Source organism: Sarcophilus harrisii, chromosome 4 (assembly GCF_902635505.1).
Source record: "Sarcophilus harrisii chromosome 4, mSarHar1.11, whole genome shotgun sequence".
Classification (NCBI taxonomy): Eukaryota; Metazoa; Chordata; class Mammalia; order Dasyuromorphia; family Dasyuridae; genus Sarcophilus; species Sarcophilus harrisii.
The window spans coordinates 373504453-373522133 of record NC_045429.1 but is presented as its reverse complement, the minus strand read 5'-3'; the positions used below and the strand labels follow the sequence as shown (position 1 = coordinate 373522133).

Sequence of the window (17681 nt, the reverse complement as noted above, 5' to 3'; positions counted from 1 at the left end):
TGCCTTATTCAGTACATTATTTCTACCTTCAAAAATTAATTATTTTATCATTAAAAATAGTTAAAGGAAAGAAGTGAGGCAACTGACAAATTTCCTTTGTTCCTTGTAACAAAATGGAACTCAAAGACTTACATACTACAAACAGCATTTACAATTTTTCAGAGAATGAGCATTTACTGCTCTGAAAGCTTTAGAGTTATTCCTGCTGACAACCAATATAGCCCACATCAAAGCACAACCACATGGTGAATCATATGTTCTTCCATAATCATGATACTAAATTTAAATTCCAAGCCCCGTTCAGAAAAAGTGTTAAATAAGACCCTCTCTAACACCTTTGCTAACTGCCAAGTAAACAGATCTCCAAATGAAGATCTTTCCTTCCTCTTTCTTTTGTGGGATACCAGTTTAGGTTTCTGGTTAGGACACCTGTGTATGAGAAGTAGCCACACAAATAACTATAGTCCTACAGATTTGAAAAACAGTCTGAAGCAAATAAAAATGTGAACAGAGGAAACAGTGGAAAATATGCTCCAACAACACTGTCTGGTTGCAATTACTGTCACTTCAAATGCTTTTTTGGGAAATGTATTGGGGCATAATCATAAATCTCCCTGAGAATACCTGTCATCTATACTATAGACATATATTGTGAATGTACATAACTGTAAACCATTTTCTCTATTAGAATGTAAACTCCTGGAGGGCAGGGACCTTGCTTTTGTCCTTTTTTGTTTCTCCAGCACTCAGCATAGTGCCTGGCACACAGAAAATGCTTAATATAAATCACTGATGATAATGAAGAAAAAATAAAGCTTGCCACTACTGTTCTGATGCTGGTAAATATGAGAAGGAATAACCTTTGTCTAAGTTGGTAAATGTTTTTTAAAGTTATTTGATAGATTTTCTGAAGTTCTCTAAACAACAACATCCTCCTGCATGATTTACCTCCATCTTGTTCTGGATCCATGGTCCAACAGCATTAGCTTGGGCAGCAAACTGGCGCCGGAGTCGCTCATTAGCATGCTGGCGAGCCAGTTCCTCTTGCAGGGATTGATCCCGTACTGGCACAAGCTGTTTCACCTGTCAGAGGACACAATAGAAACAGGGTTTTTTCTAATTTTTATTTTCCCCAGTTACATGTAGAAACATAATTTTTTAGGAGTTTATAAATGTATATTCTTTTTTAAATATATATTTCCTTATGAATCATGTTACGAGAGAAAAATTAGAACAAAAGGGAAAAACCATGAGAGAGAAAAAAAAAAGAAGAAAAAAGAAAAACAAAGTGAAGAGAGCATATATTGATTTACATTCGGTCTCCATAGTTTTCTGGTTTTTGAAGGGATTTTCCATCCAAAGTTTATCAGGGCTGCTTTGGATCACTGAACTTCTGAGAAGAAGCAAGTCTATCACAGTTAATCATCACACAATCTTGCTAGCAACAAGGGTTAAAGGTCAATCCTCATACTGATAGTATAATATCCCAATTAAGTAACAATCCCAAGGCAGACAAGAAAGGGATATGAGGATAAGGAGAAGGAAAAATGACCAAGGATGGGAGGAGAAAGGAAAATGATGGAGAGAAGGAGTAAAGGCTTGACAAGATGAATGATAAATGGCCACTGCAAGAAGAAAGGAAAGACATAGGGAAAAGGGGTGGTTGGGTCAGGGACAAAAGAGAAATATAAAAACCCCAACATTTAAAAAGTCAAAAAAGCTAAATTAAAGGGAAATTTTTCTGTATCTTCAGAAAAAATATGTCTACTTCAAAGCAAATCTTTTAAGAGTGTGGTTTTGAAAAATACCTCCAAGGATGAGGTAGATTCTACAGAATTCCATGAGTAGATTTTTGTTTTCCTTAGAGATGAGATATGAGTAAATTGAGATGACTTTCTCTGTCATGTTTTTAATTAGATAACTACAGTTTACCTAAGACTGAGGCAGAGCTAACCCAAATTATATTATTTATGACTATAATAAGATTTGAGCAGAGCTCTTTTCTAGAGCTTAACAAGCTAGCAAATTAACAAACAAGGTATGTCCTTCTAAGGAATTTCCCTCCACTTAAGAGAAGCAATATGATAAAATGAAAATAACATTGAACCTGGAGTCAAGAAATTTGTTTCCTAGTTCTGATTTGTGCAATGTTGTAAGTTATTTAATCTCTTTAACCCATAAAATAAGTATAAAAATATTCAATTATTTGCCACTCAGTGCAACAATGAAGATAGCATTTCATAAATCAAAATGCAAATGCTGTATAAATACATTTTCTATTTCTTTATTTTGAATTCACATATTTGGGATACAACATTTGTCTTCTAAAATATACTGCAATGAATGGCATCCTGAGTGGTGGGTGTGGTGAAACTGAAGAATTGATAAAAACTGATCCTTGGGGCAGGCAGGGAAAAGTGTCTGGTAAAGATCTGTTTAGCTTTGTGTAACCTCCACGGAGGTCATGGGCTTCCTCACCTTGTTATGCTCTGTCAGAAATTCCAGTCATGTCCCTGAGGTTAAATTTTCCCTAAAAATCTACTTAGGGCCCATGCCATGTGACTGCCCTTTTTGGGGGTCAATCTACCACAAGTAAACTTGTGTGATTGGTATCTTTCCCCTTATTCCTCCCCCATGCCACGTGGTGATTCCTAACCCCATCAAGTCTTACAATGTCTCTCCTCCTTATAACTAACTACCTCTTTTAGGATGTTAAGTCTCTTTTAGGATTCAGCCCACTAGCCCACAGATAGAATACCAACCTCATGAGGTGCTCCCTTTCTACTAAGTATTTTTGAGTTCCTCTATGGAATTTGTCTTTTTTTTGCTCTCCCACTCTATTTCACATTTACCAGTCATGGTGTTTATAATATTTTTTCATTTTGTCTGTAACTTTTTCTCCTAAATAAATCTACCTTTTGCCCAAGCAAGTGGCCATTGTGAGTTCTTCACATGACCAAACTCTGACATTTGGTACCTACCATCAATCATCTGGTGTCTGCTAGCCACATCAGCAAGTAAGGACTCTAGACATTGATGCCATAAAACTTATGCACTTGTAAAATTTCCCTGCTTTCACATCATTAACTATCACAGCATTAACTATCCAACATTTGGAACTTTTCTCTATCAATAATTCACAAGAAAACAGTCTCTACTTCTTTCCCCTGAAATGTTTCTCACAAAAATTTCCAAAGTATAGTATTGGATACATTCTATCTTTGGAAGGGGTGTGTGTATGTGTGTATGTGTGTGTGTGTGTGTTTATGTGTGTAAGAAATAGAGAGGGAGAGATGGAGAGACAGATAGAGGGAAAGAGAAAGGGAGAGGGAGAGACAGACAGACACAGAGAGAGAAAGAGAAAGAGACACAGAGAGACAGACACAGAGAGAGACAGAGAAAGAGACAGAGAAAGAAAAAGATAGAGACAGAGACAGAAAGAGAGAGAGATGGAAGAGAGAGAGAGAGACAGAGACAGAGACAGAGACATAGAGAAAGAGAGTGAGTGCTCTGTGACAACTAAACCATTAGATTAGGAGACCCTAATGGGAAGTCAGAGATTCCTTGGTAATCCTCAAGTATTTTAGCTATTAACCTTGCCACAATTTTTCTTGTTGCTACTTCCCTAAACTCCCACCTCCTGTCCAAACGGTTACCTTGTCCCATTTGGCACGAAGTTCATCCATGGTGACGGTGCTATACGGATTGCTTGAGCTGATTCTGATGTTGTAGCTCTGAATCACCTTTTCCACTTCATTCTGAATGGACATAATGGCCTGTCTTTCACCATCAGCTTCAGGAAGTGTTGCTTTGAATTGCTCATGGGCAGTGATTAAACTCTGCAGGGAAGTAGAGAAGGGAAGAAAGCCTGATTTAAACTGAATGTAAGGGACCTTCACATATTCGTTTCTGTATTACTTTATCCTTGAGAATCTAACTGGGAAAGAGGAGATGGTGGGGAAACTTGACTTTTTAAAAAATGCTTCTATAGTACATTCAGGAATCAGGAATACCTGGGTTCAAATGCAGTCTGAGACACTTATTTAGCTATTTGATCTTTGTCAAGACATTTAGCATCTACCTCCCAGGAATATATTGACACTCAAATGAGATATTAATTACAAAGTGCTTATATTAGCAGAGGACCTGGGATATAGTAAGCACTATATAATTGTTGGCTATCATTACCTACATACAAGTCAAGTTCTTTCGACATGGGCATAATTTGGATTCTAGAGGAAATAGAAAAATCTAGTATTTGCCTAGATAAAACCAGAAGAACATAAGCTCCTTAAAAGGCATGAAACATTTCTTTTTTACCTTTGTATCTTTAGTATCTACCACAGTAACAACTTGCACACATTGAGTGCTTAATAAAAAAAATATTGAATCATAGCCCAGAATCTTTAAAAAAAAAAAAATGATGGATTAACAACTTTGTTTTTCAATACTGGTTTAGGTGGCACAGTGGACAGAATACTGAGCCTGGAATTAGGAAGACCTTAGTTCACCTAGGTTCAGGTACTTATTAGCTGTGTGACCCTGGACAAGTCACTTAAACCTTTCCTAATCTATAGAAAAAGTCAGAGAAGGAAATGACAAACCCAGTATCTTAACAAAAAAAATAAAACCTAAAACAAACAAAAACCAAAAAACCAACAACCCAAATGGGAGTCACAAAAAGTCAGACTAAAATAACTAAACAACAACAAACATTCCTTGTTCCTCTTGATGGATAGGTTCACTTTTTTGGAGGCAATGGAGTTTAATTTTGTGATATTTTGTATGAGTTTTTTTTTATCTCCATTCAACTTCTAGCAAATGTGTAAACCTAATAATTCAAGAGAAATTCATCCTAAAGCCCAATAAAAGAAAAGAACAAAAAGCTATTTCTTTACCCCATCAGGTTTAATAAGAACTATACTTTTCCAGACCTATACTTTGGACCTAAAATACTTGGCAGTAGCCCCTTAAGTACAGCTATATAAAAGTGTTACTGGCATGATAAACCAGTGAGAGGTTAATACTAACTCTGGATTTTGCAATAAATCAATTATTGGCACTTAATCTGTCTTGGAATAAAGCGACAACCTTCAACTTCAAACTGGACTTCTTAAGTACACTTAATCACTTGCACAGAAAATATCTATTCTAAAATTAGAAGACTTTTGATTGTCAGCCTGTACTTAAACATAATATAAAAGATAAACCATCAAAACTATTTTGGAACTTATTATCATTGTTCAAAATAATCATTTCATACAAAAAAACCACTTTGCATTTGAATAGCTCTTTCTACTTTTACTTAAGTCTAAACCTTCTTGGAGATTTCTCTGCATGGAAGCTTAAATTAGACAATTTCTGGTCTCCATGGCACCTGGAACCTGAATCATGAAGCTTAGATTTTGGCACTTGCTTAGTCCAAATTTCAGAGAAGTATACTGGGTTCTTCTCCACTTAGGTATCTTTGAGATTTATCATCCCAGTAATTTGAAAGAAAGTCTCCAACATCAGACAACACAAGTTGGTATGGATATAGTAAGTTAGGCTTTTTAGCTTCTACCATATTTGCTCAGGTTGGAAAGAGAAGGTAGAAAAAGATGGACTAGGAATGGAGAAGAAAGGAACTTCTGGATACCAGTGCTTTAACTTGTTATCTATGACCTAAGATTACTTTTATCAGATGTGTTTCCCCTTCAATATTTTTCTGTTCAATACTTTCCACTTAAACCTTAATTTGAGTTAGGAGCTAAGATTAAAAAATCTTATGGCAATAGACTGTCTTAATCCATTCTCCCTCTTATTTCAATTTTTATTTCTTTAAAAATGAAACCAATTTACTTGGCTCCTAAGTCTAATTTATAATTTTCAAGCCCTGAATTAGAATCTAAATATTTGGCATTTCTTTTATATTTTATAGCATGTTTGGTGACACAGAGAGTAAAATAATTTTCCTTTCTATTTATTCTATTTATAAACTATAGTATATTTGTAAACAATGGATAGCATCCTGAAATTTGATCTCCTGAAGCAAACTCTTTGAGTACAAAGACAGTGACAAATGACAGTGAGTACACTGTCAGAGGTTTTAAGAGCATCTGATAACAAATCCCAAATCTTAATTCTACAATTTTCTTGGCACTATTTGGTCATTATTGACTTTGGACAAGCTTTTTAATTTCCCTGTTTCTCAATTTCCTCATTTCTGAAATGAGAAGGCTGTACTAGATTATCTTTAAGTACACTCTAGTTCTAAATCCCAAATATCATTGTAGATGGAACAGATGGAAGAGTACCAGCTGTAATGTTCTGGGTAGCTTTCTGGAGGACCTCCGGATGGGCCTTGGTCTCAGCAGGATAATAAGTACAAGGATAGTGAGGAATAAAATCTAGTCTTTATTCTTGAGTCTCGAGTTTAAGATTAAGCTAGAGCACACTCACTTTCATACTCTCCTTCACTCAGTCTCTCCTCCACAGTCTGTCTGACTGACTCACTCTTGATTTTAGTGGAGGAGTAAAGGAGGCAGGAGAGCCACTAGTAGGATAGTCAAAGATAGCATGTCTCATTTCTAGTCCTTCTCAGCCCTTATATACCTCAGTACAATTACATCATTACAACATACTGAATATGTGTGAACTAGAGAACCATTACATCACCATACTAAGTACTAAGTATATATGGGAACTACAGAACCATCATCTCATCAATTCCATTAAGTTAACACCTTGTTTCAAGTATACTTCTCCAGAGTTCCGCCCTCTACAACCAGCTTGTGAAATTCCTCAACTACTATTGTATAGAATTACAACTGATATTCAAGATAAGCATGCAAACTGAATTTTTAAGCTGCCTTTCCTTTTCAAAAGAAAAACTTATTTTGAGGAAGCTGCTTTTTTAATATTTAAAATGTGACTTTTACAATGCTTTGCCTATGGAATAGATCAAAAATTTTTCTTTTTTTTTAAACTGTATACTTTTCCTTGAGATAATAGCAAAATTTCACAAACAGCATATTTCTCTAAATTTTAATCAACTAAGTGCATAATACACAGTGATATCTCATCTGCTTAAAGAAGTCATGCCTTTTTTGTCTATCACACTAAGATTTTTAATGCAAAATTGTGTATTCACTAAGACACAGTTCCCTATATAGTACTACTTAGAATTTTTCACTTTCTAATTGTCCTGGTAGTCAAGGCAAATAACATTCAAACATTTTATGAAATAAATTAATCTATGATTCAAAAAAATACATTACAAAATAATCACTAAGTGCCTACTATAAGCAAAGCACCATATTAGATGCAGAGAAGATAAAGATGATCTGGGCTTTCTTGTTATGTGGCACTCATTTCAGTAGTACCAGCCTAAATGTCAAATTTTTTCCTCCTATGAAAAGGAAGCTCTTCTGAAATTCAATTACCTGAATTTCCTCAATACTGTGAACAATAAACATGTCTTGCAGGTCTTCCATAGCACCTTCCATCCAGTTGTTGAAGGGGGCAGCTCTCTTGGCAAATTCCAAGTGAAGCTGATCAATGGTTTCTAGCAATTTCTCAGTCCTCTATATATATGAAAAAAAATTAATACTGGTGACAACATTGAAAATTCTTTGAAAATATAAAAGCTCTTCATAAAATAAAAAAGTTCCTGATTTAACTGAAAAACATTTTAATAAAGCAAACTCATTTCTACTTGGTAACCAGAACTCTCTGTTAGTACTATGCACTAACTGATGCTCAAAGTAGTGATTCTGAGATGTTGCAAGATGCTAATGTGCTTTCCAAGTTAAAGATTATGTTCACTGTAATTTCAGTGTTAAGTGTATTTTATTGTAGCTAAGTATATTATAATATGCTCATATACACTATAATAATCAAGTGCATTTAATTATGTTAATTCTTTTAAAATGGTAGTCAGCTGTAGTATCCGTAGTAGTTTGCTTTCAACCAGGATTTAGTAAGACTATTGCTCCCCCCAACAGTGCTGGTTATATCATCCTTAATTTATAAATGCAAGCAGAGTTGCAAATTAAGTGACTAATTTGAGGTTACCCAGTAGAGGAACTAATAAGAGAAGTAATGAAAACTGGACTTCTTAACTCTCCCTCTATTGTGCAGTTTAGAGGGGTTATTCTGCCTTGAAGTCATAGGAAGAAAGGAATATTCAGGTACATTCAATCAATAAACATTTATTTCTTTATTTCTTATAGTTTAATTTCAATTAGATATGCTTTTTGGGAAAGTTTTAGAATTTCTCAGCATGAGTTGGTATCCCATGAGATTCTATCATAATTCATGGAAATTTGAGATATTTTTATTGTAATTATGTACCATCAACATAGATATGTATTAAATATCCAAATTTTGATTTATTTGTCCCTATTCTAGGCTTGATTTCTCTAATTTTTCAGCTCTTTGATAGGGAATCTTTTTTGGTGATTCTTTGGTGATTCCTAGTTGGCTTGCAACAATTACAGTTGTGAATTGTGAATACTATAAAGCTGCAAAAAACAGTGAAGGAAATTAAAGATTCTGTGCTGAGAGAATTTATGTCAAACAAGCGCTCCAAAGTTTTACCTCCAGGGCCTCTCTCCTTTTTTGAGTAAGTGTTCCCAATCTGTCCCACTGATCACAGATCTTCTGGCATCGGTCATTGACACTCGCAGCATCATGATAATCCAGTTCACTAAGGCAAAGTGGAAATAAAAGTTTACTGTTCCTATGAAGATGTACTAAAATTGTACTTAGGCCAACAACTCAAATACAGTCAAAGATTAGGAAACCAAAAATGTTTTTGACCCAGATGATTGCTATTCAATTTCAAGCTTTATCACGACCTATGTTATTTCATCATTACCCTTTGATAAATGTAGAAAAGAACCTTAAAAAATATTCTGGCTAATGGCTTTCTATTCTCTCTCTATTATAAACATAGTATTTGTGGTTTTGTGAAAAGTATGGTCCGTACTTAGTATTTTGGCATAAGTCTACCAATCCTTTGTTTCTTTCTATAGGTCAGGCCTCTGGAGATGAGTATTTTTAAAGAAGATCTGGCAGTGAATCTGTAACAAAGCCAACTTTCTGACCTGAAGGACAGACCTTAGAATTCTGCTGACATCAAGAGGAATTGAGTGGGAATAGCTTCCATAGCATTGTGTCCTTGGCTTGTCTCAAAAAGACACCCTACTTAACCTCTAAGAGTAGAGTGGTAGATGGACAAGAGGGGCTCCCTAACATTTCAGTGACCTACCCCATATGGACAAAGCAAAACTCTTTTAACATGACAAATGAAATAGACAGTTTTACTTGATGCCATTGATGAGAAAAAAAAATTCCAGGAAAAACTCCTTTCAATTTACAGTAAATAGTTGTATAGGTTGAATGGGTTCCTTATAAAATTAAGATCTGATGTTAAAGTTCACTGAAAAATATAAGTGCTGATATATTTTCTTAACATGGATTTCCCAGAAGTTACAGGCTAATTTAGCAATGTAAAATTATACTTTTGCATACTCTATTTCCATCACTCTATTTCCATTTCAGTTAAATGGGCACATTCATGGAATCAACAAGTTGGCATGGACTCTGAAATTTCAAATGGCACATCCTTCTATCTTTAACATACCATTAAAAACTAAATACATTTTCATCTCTAGAATGATTTCTAAGAGATTACACAATCTATGAATATTTTTTTGCTAGATAAATAAAAGAAATTCCTTATTTTTTAACTTCCTTTCATTATAGATTAAGTGAACCTCTCAAACCTAATTAAATAAAATTTTGTCTCTGTTATTTAAACAATTTTATTTCTCTTTCTTTTCTATCTCTTCTCTCCCCTTCCTTCTACCTCTATCTTTGTTCTTACTCTCTCTTCTAAATTCTACCTAATCAATGAAAAATAAAACCAGTCCCTACTTAGGATGCATTATAGTTTCAATACATAATATTAATTCTGTACTTGGCATTTATATTTCAATTTAGAAGAGTGTGGAAGTTGTTTATTATTTTTCTTCCAGTTTGTAGGCATCAGTAATTGCTCAAGATCATCAACTCATTCTTGGTCAAAAGAAAAGCAGTAGAATTTAAAACAATGAAATAAAAATAAGATTTAAATGCTATATGCAAACATCTTTTGATTACACTAATGAAAATTAAGAAATGATCACACAAATGACTGAAATATACAAATTATCCTAAAACTTTAGTAAAAGTTGAAATCTAATGCAAATTATTTATTAGCTATTTAAAAAGCAGCAAACTAGAATGAGTAATTTCTTCTCCTTTTCTTTTCCCTATTTTAAAACAAGTTCAATAAGACATAATATGACCCAACAATGAAAAGACAAGAAAGAAGGCCCTAGATAGCTGACATAATAAGTTAAAAAACCTATAAAGAATCAAGAAATAACAATTTCATTCAGTGCTTGCCGAGTATTAGGGACACATTACAGGGGGAAAGAACTCATGTCATTCAGGGATTTGCTTTTATCAAATTCAAGGAAAATCTGAATTATTACTTATTCTTTATTAATATTATAATAATATTTAAACCAATATACTTTATTACAGAATGCAAAAATCTTTACATGCTATTGGTTTAACAATAGTTAAGCTGAAGCTTCCCAAGAAGTTAACTTAAGGTAATTTTATCTAGGACTTGTAGAATTTGTCAAGGTCAGTGATATAGTAGCATTAGTCTTCCTTTTAAAACCATCTTCACCAGCAGAATAACAAAAACATGATAATGGGATGGAATTCATTTTATGATATAGTGAGATTGAGAGTCATAGAGTTTTTTCCCTATCATAAGTCAGATAGCTTTTTTGGAACAATTTTAATCTTCCTCAGTCCAATCATATTTAACAGTTCTATTTCTAACTCCTCAAGAGTTGGTTCTGGGCAATATAGTTAATAGTGCTAAGAATATTCGTTAAGAGTCAGTTCATTTAAATTTACACACACACACACACACACACACACACACACACAAAATCACCTCCTGCTGTAGAATTCCCCAGCTTGGCTCTCTTACTAAATTTAGGCCAGGAAGAGAGAAGAAGGTCTCCCCTGCTGGACTTTGAATAATCTACTTGAGAAGCTATCTGTGGAATTCTTACATTGTACCTACGACATGATCAGGTTCACTGGAAAGAGTTTATCAGCTAAATGTCAGCAGCTGCATGCCTTGAAATAGAACATACTTCAGCTCCTGGGCAATGGCAGCAATCTGTTCCACCCGGTCCTGGTGAGCTGCCAAATCACTCTCAAAAGCCTCATGTTTCTTCAACAAAGCGCGGACTTCAGTCAGAGAAGCAGACTCATAATCCTTCTGTAGCAAGATCTGTTCCTTGCCTGAAAAGGTTGTGGTAAGGGATTATTAATACTCTGATTCCAGTGTCAGCTTGTTCATAGCTACAGAGTGCCCTGTGAGCATCATAACTCCAAAGAACCAAGAGAAGGAGGAAGAATAATGTCAGTTGGAAGTTGGGGCATCACTTACATCAATGTTCTCTCAGAAGCCTTTACATCTATATGTGGGATGGAGGATAGGTAGGAAGAAAGAACACTTGGGCAAGCATAACTTTGCATACTTTGAAACATCAATTCATTTAGGATGTAACCTAATTTTCTAAGACAATACTTAGCTAATAACTCAGTGTTACTCTACCTATGGCAATTAGATATTTTTTGTCTCCCAACCATTTGTTCTACTCTTTCTGTAGTCTCATATTGATTTAATTCTATAATTCACATGAATGTATGTGTTCAGATTTGACAGGGATTTTTATTCCTAGAACTCTACCTATCTCCCTATAAATATTTCCCAAATCTTCCGAGTCTGGCATAATCATCACCTTGACCCAAACTTAATTGAAGACAATTTGCCTCAAGCAGATCACATTCTTCATTTTAGAGAGCAAGTTAAACCGAATAAATGAAAACAAAGTCAAAAAGGGAGGGGGGAGGCTAGGAACCAACTATTTTTGTAATGAGATTAGTAATAGATGAAAAGGAATGCAAAGAATAATTTGTGAGAAAAGCAGAAGCAATGTCTTCTCTTTGGGAGCTAGATGGTACAGTGGATAGAGTGTCAGGTCTGGAGTCAGGAAAACTCTTCCAGAGTTCAAATCTGACCTCAGACTCTTATTAGCTATGTGATTCTATAGAAATCACTTAACTCTGTTTGGTTCATTTTCCTTAGCTGTCAAATGAGCTAGAGAAGAAAATAGCAAACCACTATCTTTGCCAAGAAAATCCTAAATGGACTGGCAAACAGATACAACTGGAAACAACTGAACAACAATTTCCTCTTTATTTTCTCATTTCAATAGGAAAGGCTTCATCCGTATTATAATGGAGCAATATGAAAGATAGGCTAAGTTTACTAGACTAAGAGTTGAGAATCTGAACTGAAGTCAGCTATTAACTGTGTGCCTTTAGGAAAATTTCTATACTTTTCAGTCTCAAGTTTCCATCCCCAAAATGTGATAATAATATCTACAATCCCCATCTCAAATGGTTGTTATGAAGATCAAAGGAGATAATGTATATAAAAGGATTTGGCAGACAATGAAACATTATGTTTATGCAAGTTATTATTATGATTTAGCACACAGAATAGATGATTATAAAATGCTAAATAAAAATTACTACCATAGCTATGGAAATATGCTCAGGATTGTCTTCACTCCCTTCCAGACTGCACTCCTGACTCTTCTACTGTTTCTTTTCAATGCCTTGGAAACCTATTCACCTGCAAACTCACCCTCTGCAATCAACTCTGGACTCCTTATATTGAAAGATACCTCACAACACAGGTCTGCAAACCCCAGCCTTTTGGGGTCCCTTCCCAATCTCAACAAAAGTATCCTCCATCTCTCTAGTTTCTCCCTCTGATTGAATAATGCCCCCCCAAAACCCCATTTTAAGAAGAATGCTGCCTCTACTGCATTAACAGCTTCATCAACACACAACCCCAATTTCAGTTTTCTCTTATGAATTGTCTTCCTCAATTAGAATATAAGTTCCTTGAAGAAAAGGGCTGCCTCTCTGTTTGTATTTGTATTCCCAGCTTGGTATATAATACTAACACTTCTTAATAAATGCTTGTTGCCTTGAAGAAAATTAGAATGAATCTAAAATAAAGGAGCAGAATTATACAATAAAATGAGTATACTCATATTTTTACTTTGTTGACTTTTTTAAAATGGAAAATTGGATTTTGTATGGAATTCAACAACTTTTTTATTGGCAGATGCTTAGCCAGATGATTTTCCCTATAATGACTAAGCCAGTTTTGGATACAGAATAGGCAATAAAAAAAAATGCCAATGAAGAATATAAGTATCTCATTTAATTCAAGTGAACTTGGTAAAAGAGATGTGGGTTATGAACTGCAAAGTAAAAGTAGCACCAATAACTGTAGAAAAGAGCTAACTAAAAATAGACTGAATGGGCCAATAGCTATTAGCTGAATCATAAAATGAATCTTCTCATATGCCTTCTGAAGTAATTCCATTCAGAAGCATCGAAACAAAAAGGAGAAAGCATTTTCCCCAAGGTCACATAAGTCAATGGTATTTCCAGTTCTTCTGGTCACAGCTCAGTTCTAATTAACCTCTTAATGTAATCTAAGCTGCTTACCATATGCCCAACTTTCATGAGTTGAAGCTTTCTGCCTAAATTTCTCAGCCAGATGTTCCAGGCGTTCCAGTCTCCTTATCTCATTTAACAACCATTCCTCATAACCCTTCTCAGCCTGTTCTAGCCTCTGCCAAGCACCAGCAATATCCTAGAAGAAATTTGGGAACAAAGAAAAAAGGTACAGGTTATTTTCATCTTTGCTATTTTGGTCTTTTAAAAAGCCTATAATGCATGTTTGAAAATGCTTTTATTAAAATAATTATTGAACTTTTTTAAAAAATAAGACTACCAGATATCTTCAATGATTTACAAAATGCTTTATTTAGCCAAACTGTGTTCACCAACTGACAATTGTCTGATATCCATCTGAAATAAGGTAAAAAAAACTCCAGATGTTTAGTTTTTAATTTGAAGAGAATAAAGCTCCAAACTATTACACCCAAGAAAACAGCTTGTATCACCTCATAAATATGGGAAGATATCCCCATGTACCAAGAAGAAGGGCTAAGATTCCATATTGCTTATGGAGGAAAAGAGCCAAAAGCACCAGAATCATGTGACAATAGGCAATCACTCAAAAGTAACTAATAATAGTTAAGAAATGAAGTTGCCAAACAGAGTACTCCATAAGTTCATAACTTTCCAAATTAAGCATCTTTAAATCAAGTGAGTGTCCCTCAAAGAAAATGGAGATGTTAACTTTACGTACTGAAACCATTTTGCCTTCTGATGGCATGAAAGCTGGTCTGTTACTGATCCTCAGCTTAGTCTGCAAGGTGTTGAAGTTAATCTCTAGCTGACACTTCTCTTGGACTTTGGGGGGCTTGTGCTTCCGGCGATAATCTCGGAAATCCTCCAGCTTCTTTTGCATGGCTTGCATCGTCTTCTCTGGGGTCCGATTCTCTAGCCAGGGGATTGTGCGACGAATCCATTCCAAAAGCTACTCCCAAAATAAAAAATAATTTTCAGAAGGAACAAGAAAACCCTTTCTCTAACAAACTAAATCCCTAATCTAAAACATGGAATTTTATTATTTGACATACAAACATAATAATAGCAATAAAGCTAACATTTATATAATTTATATTTAAGATTTGCAAAATATCCATACTATATATTGACTAAAAGGGGAAAAAGGGGCAGAGGGAGGAGGACCCATTGGCTATAGTATGAATAAAGGTCTAAAAATTTCTTACTTATTTCTATCTAATTAATAAAATTAATATCTAGTTGATAAATTCACCCTAACTCTTGGAAATCACCTATCATCCTTTTCCTGGGCAGTAGAGAAGTTGAGATATCAAAGCAAGCCATGTGTTACAAATGTGACATTTACAGTAAACTCAGGAACCAGACAATAGCAGACAAATGCTGGATGGAATTTCCAAATAAAAATCCTTACATGGTAAGAGTGCAATTCCATGTAAATTGGCAAAAGATTAGGTTTAATTAAAAATATCATCTGGGATTTGTTCTTCAAATGGGCCTATCCTTATAATGAAGTCATTTGCCAGAAATAAGTGGAAGTACACTTCTGAGATATTCTACTCTTGAATATATATCATTAATCTATTCCACTTGAAAAAAAAATCTTTAAGGTCTATGTCTAAGTATGATATGGAATTTCTGAGTAGTAAGTACACATTATACCTTGCAAATCAAAATCTAGACTTTAGAAGTGAATTACAGGAAGCACACTCATAAACTACCTTTCTGCCTATTTGGAGGATAACAACAAATTAAATTTAAAGGATATTTCCTTAAGAATGATGCCCATATATTTCATGCAGTTGAAGTGAAATAAAAAAATAAGAAGAGACATGGTAAAGAGAGAAAAGGACCAAAGGTTTTAGGCCCAACCTAAATTTGGGCCAAAATCATTAGATTGGACATCTAATCAGTTGTCAACACACACACACAATACTATTACATTAGATTGATCTGATGTAAATTATCTGAGAAGATGGTAAGTTGTATCTTGGAATGGATGCAATTTCCTCAAATACTACCTGGGCTTAGAATATATAATTCAATGCTAAAATTATTTTCCATCTTCAATTGTTGGCATATCACTATTGTCCACCTTAGAGGTAATATATACCACTTCTTTTCGCCTAAGCCCACTTGGAGGAAAACAATATCTTTAAAGAAATCAAGCTTCTTCAATCTATGAGAGAAGGCTATTTTTTGCAACCCTGGTTTTAGGGAAAAGAGATTTAACATCTATTTTTCTTCTTTTTTAAATTTTTATTTTTTATTAAAGCTTTTTAATTTTCAAAAGATATGCATGGATAATTTTCAACATTAATTCTTGCAAAAGCTTGTGTTATAATTTTCTCCTCCTTCCCCCCCCCACTCCCTCCCTAGATAACAAGAAATCCAATATATAACATCTACTTTTCTATACAGGATTCTAATTAGAGTCATGACCAGCTCCTATTCAAGTACTTTGGTGAAGACTCTTGAACACTACTAAATCTCTAATTTTATATATACACAATAGATGGAACTTCCACCACCAGTAGGCTAGACAAATTCCTATGATGCCAGTAGTGGACAGTGCTTCAGGGAAATAGCATGGTTCCTCAGCACAGATGATATTATAGGGTACATGATTTAGGGATAGAGAATGAGTATCCTGGCTTTGGATAAAAGCTACACTACAGTTAGTGTTCTACATCCTCAAGGTTGTTTAACCCCATCATACCTAAGAATATAATCAAAAATTATTCTCATAACCCCTAATGAACACAATTTAGGATTGTCTGAAGTATGTCTCCTATGATATTGCCAATAATTATGTTGCTGAAAGATTAGCAGCCTCCAAGATCCATGTCTATTCCTACATTTTACTCCACCTGAGATGCAGAATACAAAAATAACACTGGCAATCAATTTATCACCATCTGGGCCTCCTTATCTGGATAAAGTATTGACAGCATTGTAGTTCACCAGTCTTTTTTTTACCTCACTTGCTAGCCTCTCATATTCTTCCATCAGTTTCTCATTCTCTTGATTCACAGCAAGAACCTTACATATCCTGTTAGCTGCTGTCTCGGCCTGTAAAACACAATAGGTAAACAGGACAGCTCTATTGATACTGATGTGCAGATACAAACTGAATGTAGTAGGGAATGGGCGGTAATGAGGGGAAATAAAGTTACTGCCAGTGGAGTAGATCATGTGTGTTAGTTTAGGGAACAATAAGATAGATTACAAATATTTCCAAATACTGTAGGTGACTTTATAGTTAAACTACAGTTTTCATATAGATTTAAATGGCAAGCCAAGTTGGTTAGAGTAAAAACAACATATTTTAAGGCATCAAATAAGTTAGTACCTAGCAGCAAGGGAGAGAAGGGTCCTCCCATGAAACCATCCAAAGACACTAAGATCTCAGGCTTTTTAATATCTATTTTCCAACTGCCTTGACTTCAAGATTAAAAGAAGATTACTGAACAAAAGGCACATCTGTTCTTCCTCTGATAAGAATACTTTGAATTTATGAGATATGAGATATTATTCCTTCACAGGGCTCAAAGTGCATTACCAATGTTGGGTTATTTGGAATTTTTTTCTCACAAGAATTTGCCCCAAATAGCAGCTTTTCTTTTATGAAAAAGAAGCTGAGGTAATGTGCTGTACAGTAAGTAACTCACGCCATGATCATATTGAGTCAATTGGAAATACTTAAATACCAAGGCTTCCAGGCCCATGTCCTATTCCAATCAATGCCTCTCCACATAATCCCTAAACTGTGCCATTTTCTTGTCTTCAATTCCAAAGTAGCCCTAAAAAACATGCAGGTTTCTGGATGCAAGAAACAAAACATGCTTTATCTATCCGAATCTGTCCATCTGGCGGAATCCACCAAGTACAGATTCATAAAAGTAGCAAGAAGTACTGATAAGTAAATATATAAAAAGCCAAGGGAAACTACAAGAACAACACATGAAATTAAAATATTTCTGAAGTTAAAATGAACTAACAAAAGGTTATTCCTTTTAAAGAAAAGTCTTCTTTTAATTGAA

General features: G+C 34.7%; 1 protein-coding gene across 2 annotated transcripts in view; it reads right to left on the bottom strand.

Moving 5' to 3' along the window:
- The window catches only part of ACTN2 (actinin alpha 2), a 95722-nt gene that overhangs the window by 10676 nt on the left and 67365 nt on the right, over window positions 1-17681 (bottom strand). For both annotated transcript variants that reach the window (XM_003767797.3, XM_003767796.3), the window contains exons 9-16: window positions 16618-16710; window positions 14360-14590; window positions 13651-13798; window positions 11208-11358; window positions 8581-8689; window positions 7425-7565; window positions 3657-3839; window positions 949-1083 (exon numbers count right to left, since the gene is read on the bottom strand). In XM_003767797.3, the coding sequence (XP_003767845.1) occupies window positions 949-1083; window positions 3657-3839; window positions 7425-7565; window positions 8581-8689; window positions 11208-11358; window positions 13651-13798; window positions 14360-14590; window positions 16618-16710 (1191 nt within the window). The remainder of the gene's footprint in view (window positions 1-948; window positions 1084-3656; window positions 3840-7424; window positions 7566-8580; window positions 8690-11207; window positions 11359-13650; window positions 13799-14359; window positions 14591-16617; window positions 16711-17681) is intronic.